We start from the raw sequence: 16,934 nt of genomic DNA on the forward strand, positions 1-16,934 counted from the left end.
TGACTTAATATGCAAATACTGATATAATAACCATCATATGGAAGTAAAGTTGGAGTCACGTGATATGGTGTGTGGTCCTCCCACTTCGACTCAGGAAACCATGCCGTTTATGAGGCTACACATGAAATAAGTTACCATGAACTTCACAGGGTGGTGAAAGTGCACTGGGATCTTGATGCTCCTTTACAATAAAAGTGGTGACATGATGATCGATGCTTGACTGTTGTTTGACGAATACCTCTCTTATCCATAATAATGTCCTCGTATAGACTAGCCTACCAGCTCTCTCTTATCCATAATAATGTCCTCGTATAGACTAGCCTACCAGCTCTCTTAACCATAATAATGTCCTCGTATAGACTAGCCTACCAGCTCTCTTAACCATAATAATGTCCTCGTATAGACTAGCCTACCAGCTCTCTCTTATCCATAATAATGTCTTCGTGTAGACTAGCCTACCAGCTCTCTCTTATCCATAATAATGTCCTCATGTAGACTAGCCTACCAGCTCTCTCTTAACCATAGTAATGTCCTCGTGTAGACTAGCCTACCAGCTCTCTTATCCATAATAATGTCCTCGTGTAGACTAGCCTACCAGCGCTCTCTCTTATCCATAATAATGTCCTCGTGTAGACTAGCCTACCAGCGCTCTCTCTTATCCATAATAATGTCCTCGTGTAGACTAGCCTACCAGCGCTCTCTCTTATCCATAATAATGTCCTCGTATAGACTAGCCTACCAGCTCTCTCTTAACCATAATAATGTCCTTGTGTAGACTAGCCTACCAGCTCTCTCTTATCCATAATAATGTCCTCGTGTAGACTAGCCTACCAGCGCCCTCTCTTATCCATAATAATGTCCTCGTGTAGACTAGCCTACCAGCGCTCGCTCTTATCCATAATAATGTCCTCGTATAGACTAGCCTACCAGCTCTCTCTTATCCATAATAATGTCCTCGTATAGACTAGCCTACCAGCGCTCTCTCTTATCCATAATAATGTCCTCGTGTAGACTAGCCTACCAGCGCTCTCTCTTATCCATAATAATGTCCTCGTGTAGACTAGCCTACCAGCGCTCTCTCTTATCCATAATAATGTCCTCGTGTAGACTAGCCTACCAGCGCTCTCTCTTATCCATAATAATGTCCTCGTGTAGACTAGCCTACCAGCGCTCTCTCTTAACCATAATAATGTCCTCGTGTAGACTAGCCTACCAGCGCTCTCTGCCAGCTGTTGGCTAGAGCGCACATGACAAGACCACAGTGGACATCTGCTATTTCACCTAGCTAGTGACAGACTTGTTTATTTCACCTAGCTAGTGACAGACTGTTTATTTCACCTAGCTAGTGACAGACTGTTGTTTATTTCACCTAGCTAGTGACAGACTGTTGTTTATTTCACCTAGCTAGTGACAGACTGTTGTTTATTTCACCTAGCTAGTGACAGACTGTTGTTTATTTCACCTAGCTAGTGACAGACTGTTGTTTATTTCACCTAGCTAGTGACAGACTGTTGTTTATTTCACCTAGCTAGTGACAGACTGTTGTTTATTTCACCTAGCTAGTGACAGACTGTTGTTTATTTCACCTAGCTAGTGACAGACTGTTGTTTATTTCACCTAGCTAGTGACAGACTGTTGGTTATTTCACCTAGCTAGTGACAGACTGTTGTTTATTTCACCTAGCTAGTGACAGACTGTTGTTTATTTCACCTAGCTAGTGACAGACTGTTGTTTATTTCACCTAGCTAGTGACAGACTGTTGTTTATTTCACCTAGCTAGTGACAGACTGTTGTTTATTTCACCTAGCTAGTGACAGACTGTTGTTTATTTCACCTAGCTAGTGACAGACTGTTGGTTATTTCACCTAGCTAGTGACAGACTGTTGTTTATTTCACCTAGCTAGTGACAGACTGTTGTTTATTTCACCTAGCTAGTGACAGACTGTTGTTTATTTCACCTAGCTAGTGACAGACTTGTTTATTTCACCTAGCTAGTGACAGACTGTTGTTTATTTCACCTAGCTAGTGACAGACTTGTTTATTTCACCTAGCTAGTGACAGACTGTTGTTTATTTCACCTAGCTAGTGACAGACTGTTGTTTATTTCACCTAGCTAGTGACAGACTGTTGTTTATTTCACCTAGCTAGTGACAGACTGTTGTTTATTTCACCTAGCTAGTGACAGACTGTTGTTTATTTCACCTAGCTAGTGACAGACTGTTGTTTATTTCACCTAGCTAGTGACAGACTTGTTTATTTCACCTAGCTAGTGACAGACTGTTGTTTATTTCACCTAGCTAGTGACAGACTGTTGTTTATTTCACCTAGCTAGTGACAGACTGTTGGTTATTTCACCTAGCTAGTGACAGACTGTTGGTTATTTCACATAGCTAGTGACAGACTGTTGTTTATTTCACCTAGCTAGTGACAGACTGTTGGTTATTTCACCTAGCTAGTGACAGACTGTTGGTTTTAGCCGTTGTTGGTTATTTCACTTGGTAATGTAAACACATGTCCCATGCCAATAAAGCCCATGAGAGTCAGAGAGAGATGGCTAAGGGAGGAGGCCAGAGCAACGCAAGCAAAGAGTCTCAGACTGTGTTTAAAGCGTGTATATGCATGAAGTATGTGTGTGTATCAGTATAAATGTGCGTGTGTGTGTGTATCAGTATAAATGTGCGTGCGTGTGTGTGTGTGTGTGCGTGTGTGTGTGTGTGTGTGTGTGTGTGTGTGTGTGTGTGTGTGTGTGTGTGTGTGTATCAGGTCTGAAGCAGGTCTTGTATCCAGGTCTTGATGGCGTAGCTGGTGTCTTGTAGCAGGAGCCAGGTAGAGTTGGTCAGAGAGAGGGCGTAGGTCTGGAGACATGATACAGACACCTCCCCACTGGAACACAGACAGACGGAGTTAATACAGAATGAATACAGATACCCAGGAACAATCACACCACTATTAAACACATTTACTGAATAATTAACAGAAGCGATATGGCAATCCTATCGTAACTTTGGTCATTTATACAAATGTATTGATATTAGAGGTCTTCATGGATCCACCTGTACCCGAGACCCGGTGACCCGGATCCACCTGTACCCGAGACCCGAGGGGGTCTGGATCAACCTCTACCTGAGACCCAAGGGGGTCCGGATCCACCTGTACCCGAGACCCGGTGGGGTCTGGATCAACCTCTACCTGAGACCCAAGGGGGTCCGGAACCACCTGTACCTGAGTCCCGGTGACCCGAGGGGGTCCGGATCCACCTGTACCCGAGTCCCGGTGACCCGGGGGTGTCTGGATCCACCTGTATCCAGAATTCTAAATAATGTTCTGGGTTGGATCTGATATGATTTTCACGGGTCTTGGTTCTGTGTAATTCTAACTGACTTGTCTGAAGGGCCCGTAAAGATCCAAACCCGACTGACTGCTGCAGTAGACAGAGGGAGAGATTTGTATTTATGCTGCTGCTCTTGCTTTTCACCAGAGTGGAGAGTGTCAGTACAGCCCCTCCCCTGCCTTCTAGAGCGCCACCCCTCTCCCTCCTCACCGTGTCAGTATGGCCCCTCCCCCGCCTTCTAGCGCGCCACCCCTCTCCCTCCTCACCGTGTCAGTACAGCCCCTCCCCTGCCTTCTAGAGCGCCACCCCTCTCCCTCCTCACTGTGTCAGTACGGCCCCTCCCCCGCCTTCTAGAGCACCACCCCTGTCAGTACGGCCCCTCCCCCGCCTTCTAGCGCGCCACCCCTCTCCCTCCTCACCGTGTCAGTACAGCCCCTCCCCTGCCTTCTAGAGCGCCACCCCTCTCCCTCCTCACTGTGTCAGTACGGCCCCTCCCCCGCCTTCTAGAGCACCACCCCTGTCAGTACGGCCCCTCCCCCGCCTTCTAGCGCGCCACCCCTCTCCCTCCTCACCGTGTCAGTACGGCCCCTCCCCCGCCTTCTAGAGCGCCACCCCTCTCTCTCCTCTCGCACTTTATCAGCTCCGGTTAATTAAATAGATTAAATTAAATTACTTTTCTGCTGCTTCCCTCACTCAGATCAGACCGGGTATAGATCCTGTACTTTTAGATGGGAGGGGTACCTACCTGCAGGAGTCCTGCAGTGCCGTCCAGGCCTGTACTATTAGATGGGAGGCGTGTGAGAGAGCTGGCAGCAGGTAGTTGGTATGGAGGAACAGTAACAGCTGCTTCAGATAGTCTATCAGCAGAAATACACTGTCCGGGGTGCTGGAACTCAGCTGGAGAACAGACAACACAATGAACATTCCACCCACTCTCTCCATACAGCCAGGCTGCCCCATTCCCCCCACTCTCTCCATACAACCAGGCTGCCCCAATCCCCCCACTCTCTCCATACAGCCAGGCTGCCCCACTCTCTCCATACAGCCAGGCTGCCCCATTCCCCCCCACTCTCTCCATACAGCCAGGCTGCCCCATTCCCCCCCACTCTCTCCATACAGCCAGGCTGCCCCATTCCCCCCCACTCTCTCCATACAACCAGGCTGCCCCATTCCCCCCACTCTCTCCATACAGCCAGGCTGCCCCATTCCCCCCCACTCTCTCCATACAGCCAGGCTGCCCCATTCCCCCCCACTCTCTCCATACAGCCAGGCTGCCCCATTCCCCCCCACTCTCTTCATACAGCCAGGCTGCCCCATTCCCCCCCCCACTCTCTCCATACAGCCAGGCTGCCCCATTCCCCCCCCCACTCTCTCCATACAGCCAGGCTGCCCCATTCCCCCCCACTCTCCATACAGCCAGGCTGCCCCATTCCCCCCCACTCTCTCCATACAGCCAGGCTGCCCCATTCCCCCCCACTCTCTCCATACAGCCAGGCTGCCCCATTCCCCCCCACTCTCTCCATACAGCCAGGCTGCCCCATTCCCCCCCACTCTCTCCATACAGCCAGGCTGCCCCATTCCCCCCACTCTCTCCATACAGCCAGGCTGCCCATGTATGGAACCTTTTTTTAAACCAGCCTGCTGTCTGTAGGCAACATACTGGCACCAATGAAGCCCAGAGTCAGATGTCCTCCTTGTTATCTAGGTCCCCAGAGTCAGATGTCCTCCTTGTTATCTAGGTCCCCAGAGTCAGATGTCCTCCTTGTTATCTAGGTCCCCAGAGTCAGATGTCCTCCTTGTTATCTAGGTCCCCAGAGTCAGATGTCCTCCTTGTTATCTAGGTCCCCAGGGTCAGATGTCCTCCTTGTTATCTAGGTCCCCAGGGTCAGATGTCCTCCTTGTTATCTAGGTCCCCAGGGTCAGATGTCCTCCTTGTTATCTAGGTCCCCAGGGTCAGATGTCCTCCTTGTTATCTAGGTCCCCAGAGTCAGATGTCCTCCTTGTTATCTAGGTCCCCAGGGCCAGATGTCCTCCTTGTTATCTAGGTCCCCAGGGTCAGATGTCCTCCTTGTTATCTAGGTCCCCAGAGTCAGATGTCCTCCTTGTTATCTAGGTCCCCAGGGTCAGATGTCCTCCTTGTTATCTAGGTCCCCAGGGTCAGATGTCCTCCTTGTTATCTAGGTCCCCAGGGTCAGATGTCCTCCTTGTTATCTAGGTCCCCAGGGTCAGATGTCCTCCTTGTTATCTAGGTCCCCAGGGTCAGATGTCCTCCTTGTTATCTAGGTCCCCAGGGTCAGATGTCCTCCTTGTTATCTAGGTCCCCAGAGATTATTTTATTTTTGAATTTTTTATAATTTTGGAACAGTATTAGTCACATTGTTTCAGAATCCCACATCATGTGTTGGTAGGACTTAGTATTTAAACTGAAATGTACTTAGTATACAAATATACAATATTCTGTGTCATGTGAGGTAAGTAGAGGTCAACCGATTAATCGGAATGGCCGATTAATTAGGGTCCATTTCAAGTTTTCATAACTTTCGGAAATCTGTATTTTTCAACACCGATTTGGCCGATGCCGATTTTTACACCTTTATTTCAAGTCAGTTAAGAACACATTCTTATTTTCAATGACGGCCTAGGAACGGTGGGTTAACTGCCTTGTTCAGGGGCAGGACAGATTTTTACCTTGTCAGCTCGGGGATTCAATCTTGCAACCTTACAGTTAACTAGTCCTACGTTATAACCACCTGCCTCTCGTTGCACTCCACGAGGAGCCTGCCTGTTACACAAATGCAGTAAGAAGCCAAGGTAAGTTGCTAGTTAGCATTAAACTTCTTATAAAAAAAAACAATCATAATCACTAGTTAACTACACATGGTTGTTGTTATTACTAGTTTATCTAGTGTGTCCTGCGTTGCATATAATTGCAAAAGTTGGACGACTGTACCGAACCATAAACACCAATGCCTTTCTTAAAATCAATACACAGAAGTATATGTTTTTAAACCTGCATATTTAGCTAAAATAAATCCAGGTTAGCAGGCAATATCAACCAGGTGAAATTGTCACTTCTCTTGCGTTCATTGCACGCAGAGTCAGTATATATGCAGCAGTTTGGGCTGCCTGGCTCGTTGCCAACTAATTTGCCAGAATTTTACGTAATTATGAGATAACATTAAGGTTGTGCAATGTAACAGGAATATTTAGACTCATGGATGCCCTCTGTTAGAAAAAATACCGAAAGGTTCCGTATTTCACTGAAATAATAAACATTTGGTTTTCGAAATGATAGTTTCCGGATTCGACCATATTAATGACCAAAGGCTCGTATTTCTGTGTGTTATTATGTTATAATTAAGTCTGATTTGATAGAGCAGTCTGACTGAGCGATGGAAGGCAGCAGCAGGCTCGTAAGCATTAATTTAAACAGCACTTTCATGAGTTTGCCAGTAGTTCTTCGCTGTGCTTCAAGCATTGAGCTGTTTATGACTTCAAGCCTATCAACTCCAGAGATTAGGCTGGTGTAACCGATGTGAAATGGCTAGCTAGTTAGCGGGGTGCGCGCTAATAGCGTTTCAAACGTCACTCGCTCTGAGACGGAGTAGTTGTTCCCCTTGCTCTGCATGGGTAACGCTGCTTCGATGTGGTGGCTGTGGTCGATGTGTTCCTGGTTCTATACTTCCTGGAAGCTATACTGTTACACTGGCAATACTAAAGTGCCTATAATAACATCCAATAGTCAAAGGTACATGAAATACAAATGGTATAGAGAGAAATAGTCCTATAAATACTATATTAACTACAAACTAAAAACCTCTTACCTTGGAATATTGAAGTCTCATGTTAAAAGGAACCACCAGCTTTCATATGTTCTCATGTTCTGAGCAAGGAACTGAAACGTTAGCTTTCTTACATAGCACATATTGCACTTTTACTTTATTCTCCAACACTGTTTTTGCGTTATTATTATTTAAACCAAATTGAACATGTTTCATTATTTACTTGAGGCTAAATTTATTTTATTTATGTATTATATTAAGTTAAAATAAGTGTTCATTCAGTATTGTTGTAATTGTCATTATTACAAATACATGTAAAAAATGTATTATTATTATTATTATTATTTATCGTCCGATTAATCGTTATCGGCATTTTTTGGTCCTCCAATAATCGGTATCGGTATTGAAAAATCATAATTGGTCGACCTCTAGAGGGTAGTATTCAATATTCTGTGTCGTGAGGGTAGTATACAATATTCTGTGTAGTTTAGAAATTGCCACCAGAGGGGGTCAGAGTTTAACAAGTCAGCACAATGACTGGAAGTGTATGGAATGTTCTGGTAGACTACCAGTCATTTGGCTAACACTAGTTAACATTAGATCGCAAAACTACCTCCAATGTCCTTCATACTGGATGCTGAGACATTCAAATTGGTATCCATGAAATCATCAGACCTTCATTGTCAAAATCCTGAAGTATGCCTTTAACATTTTGCGGAGCTGGGACTCATGGCCTTCAACACACTCACCACCAAACGGCATCAACACACTCACCACCAAACGGCATCAACACACTCACCACCAAACGGCATCAACACACTCACCACCAAACGGCATCAACACACTCACCACCAAACGGCATCAACACACTCACCACCAAACGGCATCAACACACTCACCACCAAACGGCATCAACACACTCACCACCAAACGGCATCAACACACTCACCACCAAACGGCATCAACACACTCACCACCAAACGGCATCAACACACTCACCACCAAACGGCATCAACACACTCACCACCAAACGGCATCAACACACTCACCACCAAACGGCATCAACACACTCACCACCAAACGGCATCAACACACTCACCACCAAACGGCATCAACACACTCACCACCAAACGGCATCAACACACTCACCACCAAACGGCATCAACACACTCACCACCAAACGGCATCAACACACTCACCACCAAACAGCATCAACACACTCACCACCAAACAGCATCAACACACTCACCACCAAACAGCATCAACACACTCACCACCAAACGGCATCAACACACTCACCACCAAACGGCATCAACACACTCACCACCAAACGGCATCAACACACTCACCACCAAACGGCATCAACACACTCACCACCAAACGGCATCAACACACTCACCACCAAACGGCATCAACACACTCACCACCAAACAGCATCAACACACTCACCACCAAACAGCATCAACACACTCACCACCAAACAGCATCAACACACTCACCACCAAACGGCATCAACACACTCACCACCAAACGGCATCAACACACTCACCACCAAACAGCATCAACACACTCACCACCAAACGGCATCAACACACTCACCACCAAACGGCATCAACACACTCACCACCAAACGGCATCAACACACTCACCACCAAACGGCATCAACACACTCACCACCAAACGGCATCAACACACTCACCACCAAACGGCATCAACACACTCACCACCAAACGGCATCAACACACTCACTACCAAACAGCATCAACACACTCACCACCAAACAGCATCAACACACTCACTACCAAACAGCATCAACACACTCACTACCAAACAGCATCAACACACTCACTACCAAACAGCATCAACACACTCACCACCAAACGGCATCAACACACTCACCACCAAACGGCATCAACACACTCACCACCAAACAGCATCAACACACTCACCACCAAACGGCATCAACACACTCACCAAACGGTATCAACACACTCACCACCAAACGGCATCAACACACTCACCACCAAACGGCATCAACACACTCACCACCAAACGGCATCAACACACTCACCACCAAACGGCATCAACACACTCACCACCAAACGGCATCAACACACTCACCACCAAACGGCATCAACACACTCACCACCAAACGGCATCAACACACTCACCACCAAACGGCATCAACACACTCACCACCAAACGGCATCAACACACTCACCACCAAACAGCATCAACACACTCACCACCAAACGGTATCAACACACTCACCACCAAACAGCATCAACACACTCACCACCAAACGGCATCAACACACTCACCACCAAACGGTATCAACACACTCACCACCAAACAGCATCAACACACTCACCACCAAACAGCATCAACACACTCACCACCAAACGGTATCAACACACTCACCACCAAACAGCATCAACACACTCACCACCAAACGGCATCAACACACTCACCACCAAACGGTATCAACACACTCACCACCAAACAGCATCAACACACTCACCACCAAACGGTATCAACACACTCACCACCAAACGGTATCAACACCACAAACAATACAACAATGTATGTCTTACCCATTCTACTAGTAGGGGTGTGTTGTGATTGATCCAGTTAATGAGTTGTGTTGTGAGTTGTGAGATGTAGATGGCAGCATCTTTAGTTCTCTCCCAGGTCTGCTCCAGTACCGGACTCAACACACGTACACACTCTGAGTAGTAGTAGGGAGTGTTGGTATCCAGCCAGCTACACGGGACAAAATGATTCCAGGTGAATTGTTATTTTGGATACAAAATGACTTCAGTCTGCACAGAGAATGTCTAAAGCCTTAAGAACACAAATGATAATGGACGTATATTTTTAAATACCTGACCGACAAGATCATTAAAGTCATTTATAAATGCGGCCCGTCCTCAGAGATATGCTGATGAGCAAACATGACTTCCCAGCTCTGGGTTAGTCAGGGGTTAGAGGTTACCTGAAGCCCTGTTGTGAGTAGAGGGTGACTTTGCTCCAGGCCTGTTGAGACACTCCCATCACCCCTGAACTGTGGAGATAGCTTGCTGTGGTGGAGTCTACACACAGTCAGATTGGTTAACAGTTGCATAGGAACTGTGCGTGGTGTGTGGTGTGTGGGTGGTGTGTGGTGTGTGGGTGGTGTGTGGTGTGTGGGTGGTGTGTGGGTGGTGTGTGGGTGGTGTGTGTGTGTGTGTGTGATGTGTGTGTGGGTGGTGTGTGTGTGTGTTACCTGTGAAGGAACCACGGGATCGGATGTCGTGTGTAATGAACCCGGCAGCAAACACCAGTAAAGCCATAAAGAGTCTGGACCAGGGGAAACCTCGTCCTGACATCTTCAACTGGAGACACTACAGACAGGAGAGGACAGACAGGAGAGAGAAGAGGCAGGAGAGAGGACAGGCAGGAGAGGAGGGGGTAGGGGGAAGCGAGGTAGGGTGGGGGAAGCGAGGTAGGGTGGGGGAAGCGAGGTAGGGTTGGGGAAGCGAGGTAGGGTTGGGGAAGCGAGGTAGGGTTGGGGAAGCGAGGTAGGGTTGGGGAAGCGAGGTAGGGTTGGGGAAGCGAGGTAGGGTGGGGGAAGCGAGGTAGGGTGGGGGAAGCGAGGTAGGGTGGGGGAAGCGAGGTAGGGTGGGGGAAGCGAGGTAGGGTGGGGGAAGCGAGGTAGGGTGGGGGAAGCGAGGTAGGGTGGGGGAAGCGAGGTAGGGTGGGGGAAGCGAGGTAGGGTGGGGGAAGCGAGGGGTGTAGGGGGAAGCGAGGGGTGTAGGGGGAAGCGAGGGGTGTAGGGGGAAGCGAGGTAGGAGGGGTGTAGGGGGAAGCGAGGTAGGAGGGGTGTAGGGGGAAGCGAGGTAGGAGGGGTGTAGGGGGAAGCGAGGTAGGAGGGGTGTAGGGGGAAGCGAGGTAGGGAGGGGGTAGGGGGAAGCGAGGTAGGGTGGTGGGTGGGGGGAAGCGAGGTAGGAAGGGTAGGGGGAAGCCAGGCAGAAGAATTAGAAGGGGAGTGCTAGTCTTATTTAAATGTTTCCTAAAAGCTTTTAGCCCTTTTTAAAGGCATTCTGAAGGTTGCTGCTTTGTGATTTCTGTTTGTAAATGAAGTGTTGTATCTCACGTGACAGAGCTTGTTACAGTCCTGTAGGTCAGCAGAGTTAGCAGTGTCTCTCAGCTCCTCATTAGTCACTCTGAATGACTGGACAGTCTCCTGCAGCCAACCGCGCAACTACCAGAAACACAATAAAGCTTTATTAACAAACTACAATACAATATCAATAAAAACCAAGTCTTATCGCTCCACTTCCAGCAGTGGAGGACAAGCAGCCCTAAACTAGTCTGCGTACCAGTCTGTTTAGCAAACGTTCCACTCCTTGTAGCCTACTTCAGGCCTTTTCTTAGCCCTGGACTAAGGTCCTATGGTGTCATTTGCCAAAGAGACATATTTTATATTTGAAGATTGAAAAAATACAATTCTGTTATTAATGCCTTAGAGATCAGAGGATTTGGTCCTGATTCGATAAACCCTCACAGCTATCCTCCAAATATTGGAACAATTCTTTCTTCATAGATCACATTGTTGTCTGGTTGCTAAGCAACCATTTGTTTGTCCAGATGAAACTAGTCCCAGTGGGAATATGTGATAAAGACGTCTTTTACTGGTTGAAATTTGGTCGGGACGTCATATAACCAGACCACATCCAGATTAAGAAATATTCTTCATGACGTGTTTTTGACTTCATGAAAAAGTAAATATTTATTTTGGTTTATATCTGGTTTATGGTTGAAATCTCATTCTCCTCTGGTCCCCTGAATGCTGTTTATCATTCTCCTCTGGTCCCCTGAATGCTGTTTATCATTCTCCTCTGGTCCCCTGAATGCTGTTTATCATTCTCCTCTGGTCCCCTGAATACTGTTTATCATTCTCCTCTGGTCCCCTGAATGCTGTTTATCATTCTCCTCTGGTCCCCTGAATGCTGTTTATCATTCTCCTCTGGTCCCCTGAATGCTGTTTATCATTCTCCTCTGGTCCCCTGAATACTGTTTATCATTCTCCTCTGGTCCCCTGAATGCTGTTTATCATTCTCCTCTGGTCCCCTGAATGCTGTTTATCATTCTCCTCTGGTCCCCTGAATACTGTTTATCATTCTCCTCTGGTCCCCTGAATGCTGTTTATCATTCTCCTCTGGTCCCCTGAATGCTGTTTATCATTCTCCTCTGGTCCCCTGAATGCTGTTTATCATTCTCCTCTGGTCCCCTGAATGCTGTTTATCATTCTCCTCTGGTCCCCTGAATGCTGTTTATCATTCTCCTCTGGTCCCCTGAATGCTGTTTATCATTCTCCTCTGGTCCCCTGAATGCTGTTTATCATTCTCCTCTGGTCCCCTGAATGCTGTTTATCATTCTCCTCTGGTCCCCTGAATGCTGTTTATCATTCTCCTCTGGTCCCCTGAATGCTGTTTATCATTCTCCTCTGGTCCCCTGAATGCTGTTTATCATTCTCCTCTGGTCCCCTGAATGCTGTTTATCATTCTCCTCTGGTCCCCTGAATGCTGTTTATCATTCTCCTCTGGTCCCCTGAATGCTGTTTATCATTCTCCTCTGGTCCCCTGAATGCTGTTTATCATTCTCCTCTGGTCCCCTGAATGCTGTTTATCATTCTCCTCTGGTCCCCTGAATGCTGTTTATCATTCTCCTCTGGTCCCCTGAATGCTGTTTATCATTCTCCTCTGGTCCCCTGAATGCTGTTTATCATTCTCCTCTGGTCCCCTGAATGCTGTTTATCATTCTCCTCTGGTCCCCTGAATGCTGTTTATCATTATCCTCTGGTCCCCTGAATGCTGTTTATCATTCTCCTCTGGTCCCCTGAATGCTGTTTATCATTCTCCTCTGGTCCCCTGAATACTGTTTATCATTCTCCTCTGGTCCCCTGAATACTGTTTATCATTCTCCTCTGGTCCCCTGAATACTGTTTATCATTCTCCTCTGGTCCCCTGAATACTGTTTATCATTCTCCTCTGGTCCCCTGAATACTGTTTATCATTCTCCTCTGGTCCCCTGAATACTGTTTATCATTCTCCTCTGGTCCCCTGAATACTGTTTATCATTCTCCTCTGGTCCCCTGAATACTGTTTATCATTCTCCTCTGGTCCCCTGAATACTGTTTATCATTCTCCTCTGGTCCCCTGAATACTGTTTATCATTCTCCTCTGGTCCCCTGAATACTGTTTATCATTCTCCTCTGGACCCCTGAATGCTGTTTATCATTCTCCTCTGGTCCCCTGAATACTGTTTATCATTCTCCTCTGGTCCCCTGAATACTGTTTATCATTCTCCTCTGGACCCCTGCCTTGGCAGGAACTAATGGGAATCCATAATAAATACAAATCCCTAAATTCACTGTAGTATGAAACAGTCCCTGCCCCAGTCCCTGCCCCAGTCCCTGCCTCATGACCTGGCTCTAACTAGCTGGATATATAATATGTTACAGTGTTCACAATGAACTGGCTCTTACTGGCTGGATATATAATATGCTACAGCGTTCACAATGAACTGGCTCTTACTGGCTGGATATATAATATGCTACAGCGTTCACAATGAACTGGCTCTTACTGGCTGGATATATAATATGCTACAGCGTTCACAATGAACTGGCTCTTACTGGCTGGATATATAATATGCTACAGCCTTCACAATGAACTGGCTCTTACTGGCTGGATATATAATATGCTACAGCGTTCCCTGGAGGGAAGTTTGAAAGGTGAGAACTCCTTGTGTGATGTGATCCCATTGGCTGCTGGTAAAAATGCAATAAGGTGTATAGGTGTATAATGACATGTATTCGATAAGACTGCCCAATGTTACAATGTTTACAATCTTAATGTATAAATTAACTTACGTTTTACTATTAGTCTAATGTGATTGGAGGATAGCTGAGGGTCATCGAATCGGGATCAAATTCTCTGATCTCCTCTAGTTCATTAATGATAGAATGTTGACATTTAACCACACAATGACATCACAACAATACCATGTCTGTAGTAGTAGGCAAACTGACCTGATGTAAAGGACACCACCATCCAACTACAATTGACTGGATATGATGATGCCGACAGTAAACTGAATGTGGCCATTGTTCCCCAAGAATTAACTTAATTTCCTCCCAGCCAATCCTGAGCCAGTACACATCATTGAGATGGGACAGAGGCAGAAACCATGGTTATATTGTACCTTGGGTGGTAGGGTGTTCCAGGACTTCAGTAGATGGTTTAACAGCAGACTAGAGACAGAGAGACAGAGATTTATTATAGCACACTACTTCAGACTGGTTGCTTAAAACATGTATTCACCTGGACTGGTGTTATATATCCAGCTGTCTCCACACCCCCAGACTCTGAGCGGTGTGTGTGTTGTACCTGGACTGTGGTAAGTGTTTGGTGTAGAGCTGTCTCCACACCCCCAGACTCTGATGGTCCACAGAGAGACACTCCGTCATGGAGCTCAGCAACTAGACAGAGGAGTAAGGTATTGAACATGACACTATCCATTAACCATACAAATTCTTTGAATGATTATTTTAAAACATTTGGTGTATGTTATTTGTTGAAGACACTTTTCTAAATCTTATCAGACTGGATATATAATATGTTACAGCGTTCACAGTGACCACTCAAAACATCTGTGGCATTGTGTTGCCCTATTTGGTAGAAGTCCAAGGCCATATTTAGGCAAGAACAGATTAAAAAAGCTGAGAGAAACGACAGTCCATCATTACTTTAAGACATGAAGGTCTGGAATCTGGAACATTTCAATCTGGAACATTTTAAGAACTTTAAGTTTCTTCCTGTGCAGTCGCAAAAATCCTCAAGTGCTATGATGAAACTGGCTCTCACCGCCACAGGAAAGGAAGACCCAGAGTTACCTCTGCTGCAGAAGATATGTTCAGTAGAGTTGCCAGCCTCAGGAATTGCAGAGTTCAAACAACAGACACATCTCAACATCAACTGTTCAGTGGAGACTGAATTGCTGCAAAGAAAACACTACCAAAAGGACACCAATAATAAAAGACCTGCTTGGGCCAAGAAACACAAGCAATGGACATTAGACCGGTGGAATTCTGTCCTTTAGTCTAATGAGACCAAATTTGAGATTTTTGGTTCCAACCGCTGTGTCTGAGATGCAGAGTAGGTGAACAGATGATCTCCGCATGCGTGGTTCCCACTGTGAAGCATGGAGGAGGTGATGTGATGGTGCTTTGCTGGTGACACTGCCAGTGGTTTATTTAGAATTCAAGGCACACTTAACCAGCATGGCTACCACAGCATTCTGCAGCGATATGTCATGCCATCTGGTTTGGGCTGAGTGGGACTGTCATTTGTTTTTCAAAAGGACAATGACCCAAAACACCTCCAGGTTGTTTAAGGGCTATTTGAGAGTGATGGAGTGCTTTATCAGATGACCTGTCCTCCACAATCACCCGACCTCAACCCAATTGAGATCGTTTGGGATGAATTGAACTGCAGAGTGAAGGAAAAGCAGCAAACAAGTGCTCAGCATATGTGGGAACTCCTTCAAGACTGTTGGAAAAGCATTCCTCATGAAACTGGTTGACAGAATGCCAAGAGTGTGCAAAGCTGTCATCAAGGCAACGGGTGGCTAATTTTAAAAATGATGGAGGCCACTGTGTTCTTCAGGACCTTCAACGCTGCAGAAATGTTTTGGAACCCTTTCCCAGATCTGTGCCTCGGCACAATCCTGTCTCGGAGCTCTACGGATAATTCCTATGACCTCATTTGTTTTACCTTTATTTAACCAGGCAAGTAAGTTAACAACAAATTCTTATTTACAATGACGGCCTAGGAACAGGGGCAGAACTGATTTTTACCTTGTCAACTCTGGGATTCAATCACTGGCCAAAAACTCTAACCAGGCTACCTGCCGCCCCAAAATGACTTGGTTTTTGTTCTGACGTGCCCTGTCAACTGTGGGACCTTATATAGACAGGTGTGCCTTTCCAAATCATGTCCAATCAATTTAATTTTCCACACGTGGACTCCAATCAAGTTGTAGAAACCTCTCAAGGATGATCAATGGAAACAGGATGCACCTGAGATCAATTTCAAGTCTCATAGTAAATGGTCGGAATATTTATGTAAATAAGGTGTCTTTATTTTTGAATACATTTGCAAAAAATGTCTAAAAACCTGGTTTTGCTTTGTCATTATGGGGTATTGTGATGTCATTGTGGGGTATTGTGATGTCATTGTGGGGTATTGTGATGTCATTGTGGGGTATTGTGATGTCATTGTGGGGTATTGTGTGTAGATTGATGAGGGAAAAAAATGTATTTAATCAATTTTAGAATAAGGCTGTAACTTAACAAAATGTGGAAAAGGGGTCAGAATACTTCCCAGGTGCCCTGTGTATTACCTCTCTCTTCATATCTTCAGGGCAGTGGGGTGTAGCCCGGGACAGGAAGGAGGGCAGGTAGGTGTGGAGGGTCATCTCGGGCTTCGCCCCAAAAGCCAACACTTTCAGACGAGGGTACAGACGACACAGCTGCTCCTGGAGGCTACGCAGACACACACAAACACAATAAAACTTTTTTTTTTTTAACCGAGCCCCAACTATCACTAAACATTTGGTTTTATTTCAGTGAAATGTGAAGAGAGGTAAATTGGTATGGCGTTGCCTGGGAGACGGGTGTGAGCATAGGCGCCGGAGTAACGGAGCACACATAGCAGCTGCTCACCAAAACAAATACTTTTGCGCCCCCACTTTTTACCAGAAAATCATCATGATCCTTT

At 46.2% G+C, this 16,934-nt stretch overlaps 1 protein-coding gene across 3 annotated transcripts in view; it reads right to left on the reverse strand.

Annotated features, from left to right (window-relative positions):
* Positions 1-1,273: 1,273 nt before the first annotated feature.
* Positions 1,274-16,934, reverse strand: part of tmem214 (transmembrane protein 214) — a 59,750-nt gene continuing 44,089 nt past the window's right edge. The window contains exons 9-19 of one of the 3 annotated variants that reach the window (XR_005051564.1): positions 16,558-16,699; positions 14,544-14,635; positions 14,359-14,407; positions 11,249-11,356; positions 10,379-10,496; positions 10,109-10,205; positions 9,708-9,876; positions 4,077-4,228; positions 2,742-2,883; positions 2,449-2,683; positions 1,274-2,355 (exon numbers count right to left, since the gene is read on the reverse strand). Coding sequence is in view for 2 of the 3 variants with exons in the window: in XM_036976465.1 (XP_036832360.1) it covers positions 2,760-2,883; positions 4,077-4,228; positions 9,708-9,876; positions 10,109-10,205; positions 10,379-10,496; positions 11,249-11,356; positions 14,359-14,407; positions 14,544-14,635; positions 16,558-16,699 (1,051 nt within the window). In the remaining variant the exon portion in view is untranslated. Of the gene's footprint in view, positions 2,702-2,741; positions 2,884-4,076; positions 4,229-9,707; positions 9,877-10,108; positions 10,206-10,378; positions 10,497-11,248; positions 11,357-14,358; positions 14,408-14,543; positions 14,636-16,557; positions 16,700-16,934 lie in introns of all 3 variants that reach the window. The other 2 variants (XM_036976465.1, XM_036976464.1) reach the window with 2 other exon arrangements.

The sequence above is a fragment of the Oncorhynchus mykiss genome, chromosome 4 (assembly GCF_013265735.2).
Source record: "Oncorhynchus mykiss isolate Arlee chromosome 4, USDA_OmykA_1.1, whole genome shotgun sequence".
NCBI lineage: Eukaryota > Metazoa > Chordata > Actinopteri > Salmoniformes > Salmonidae > Oncorhynchus > Oncorhynchus mykiss.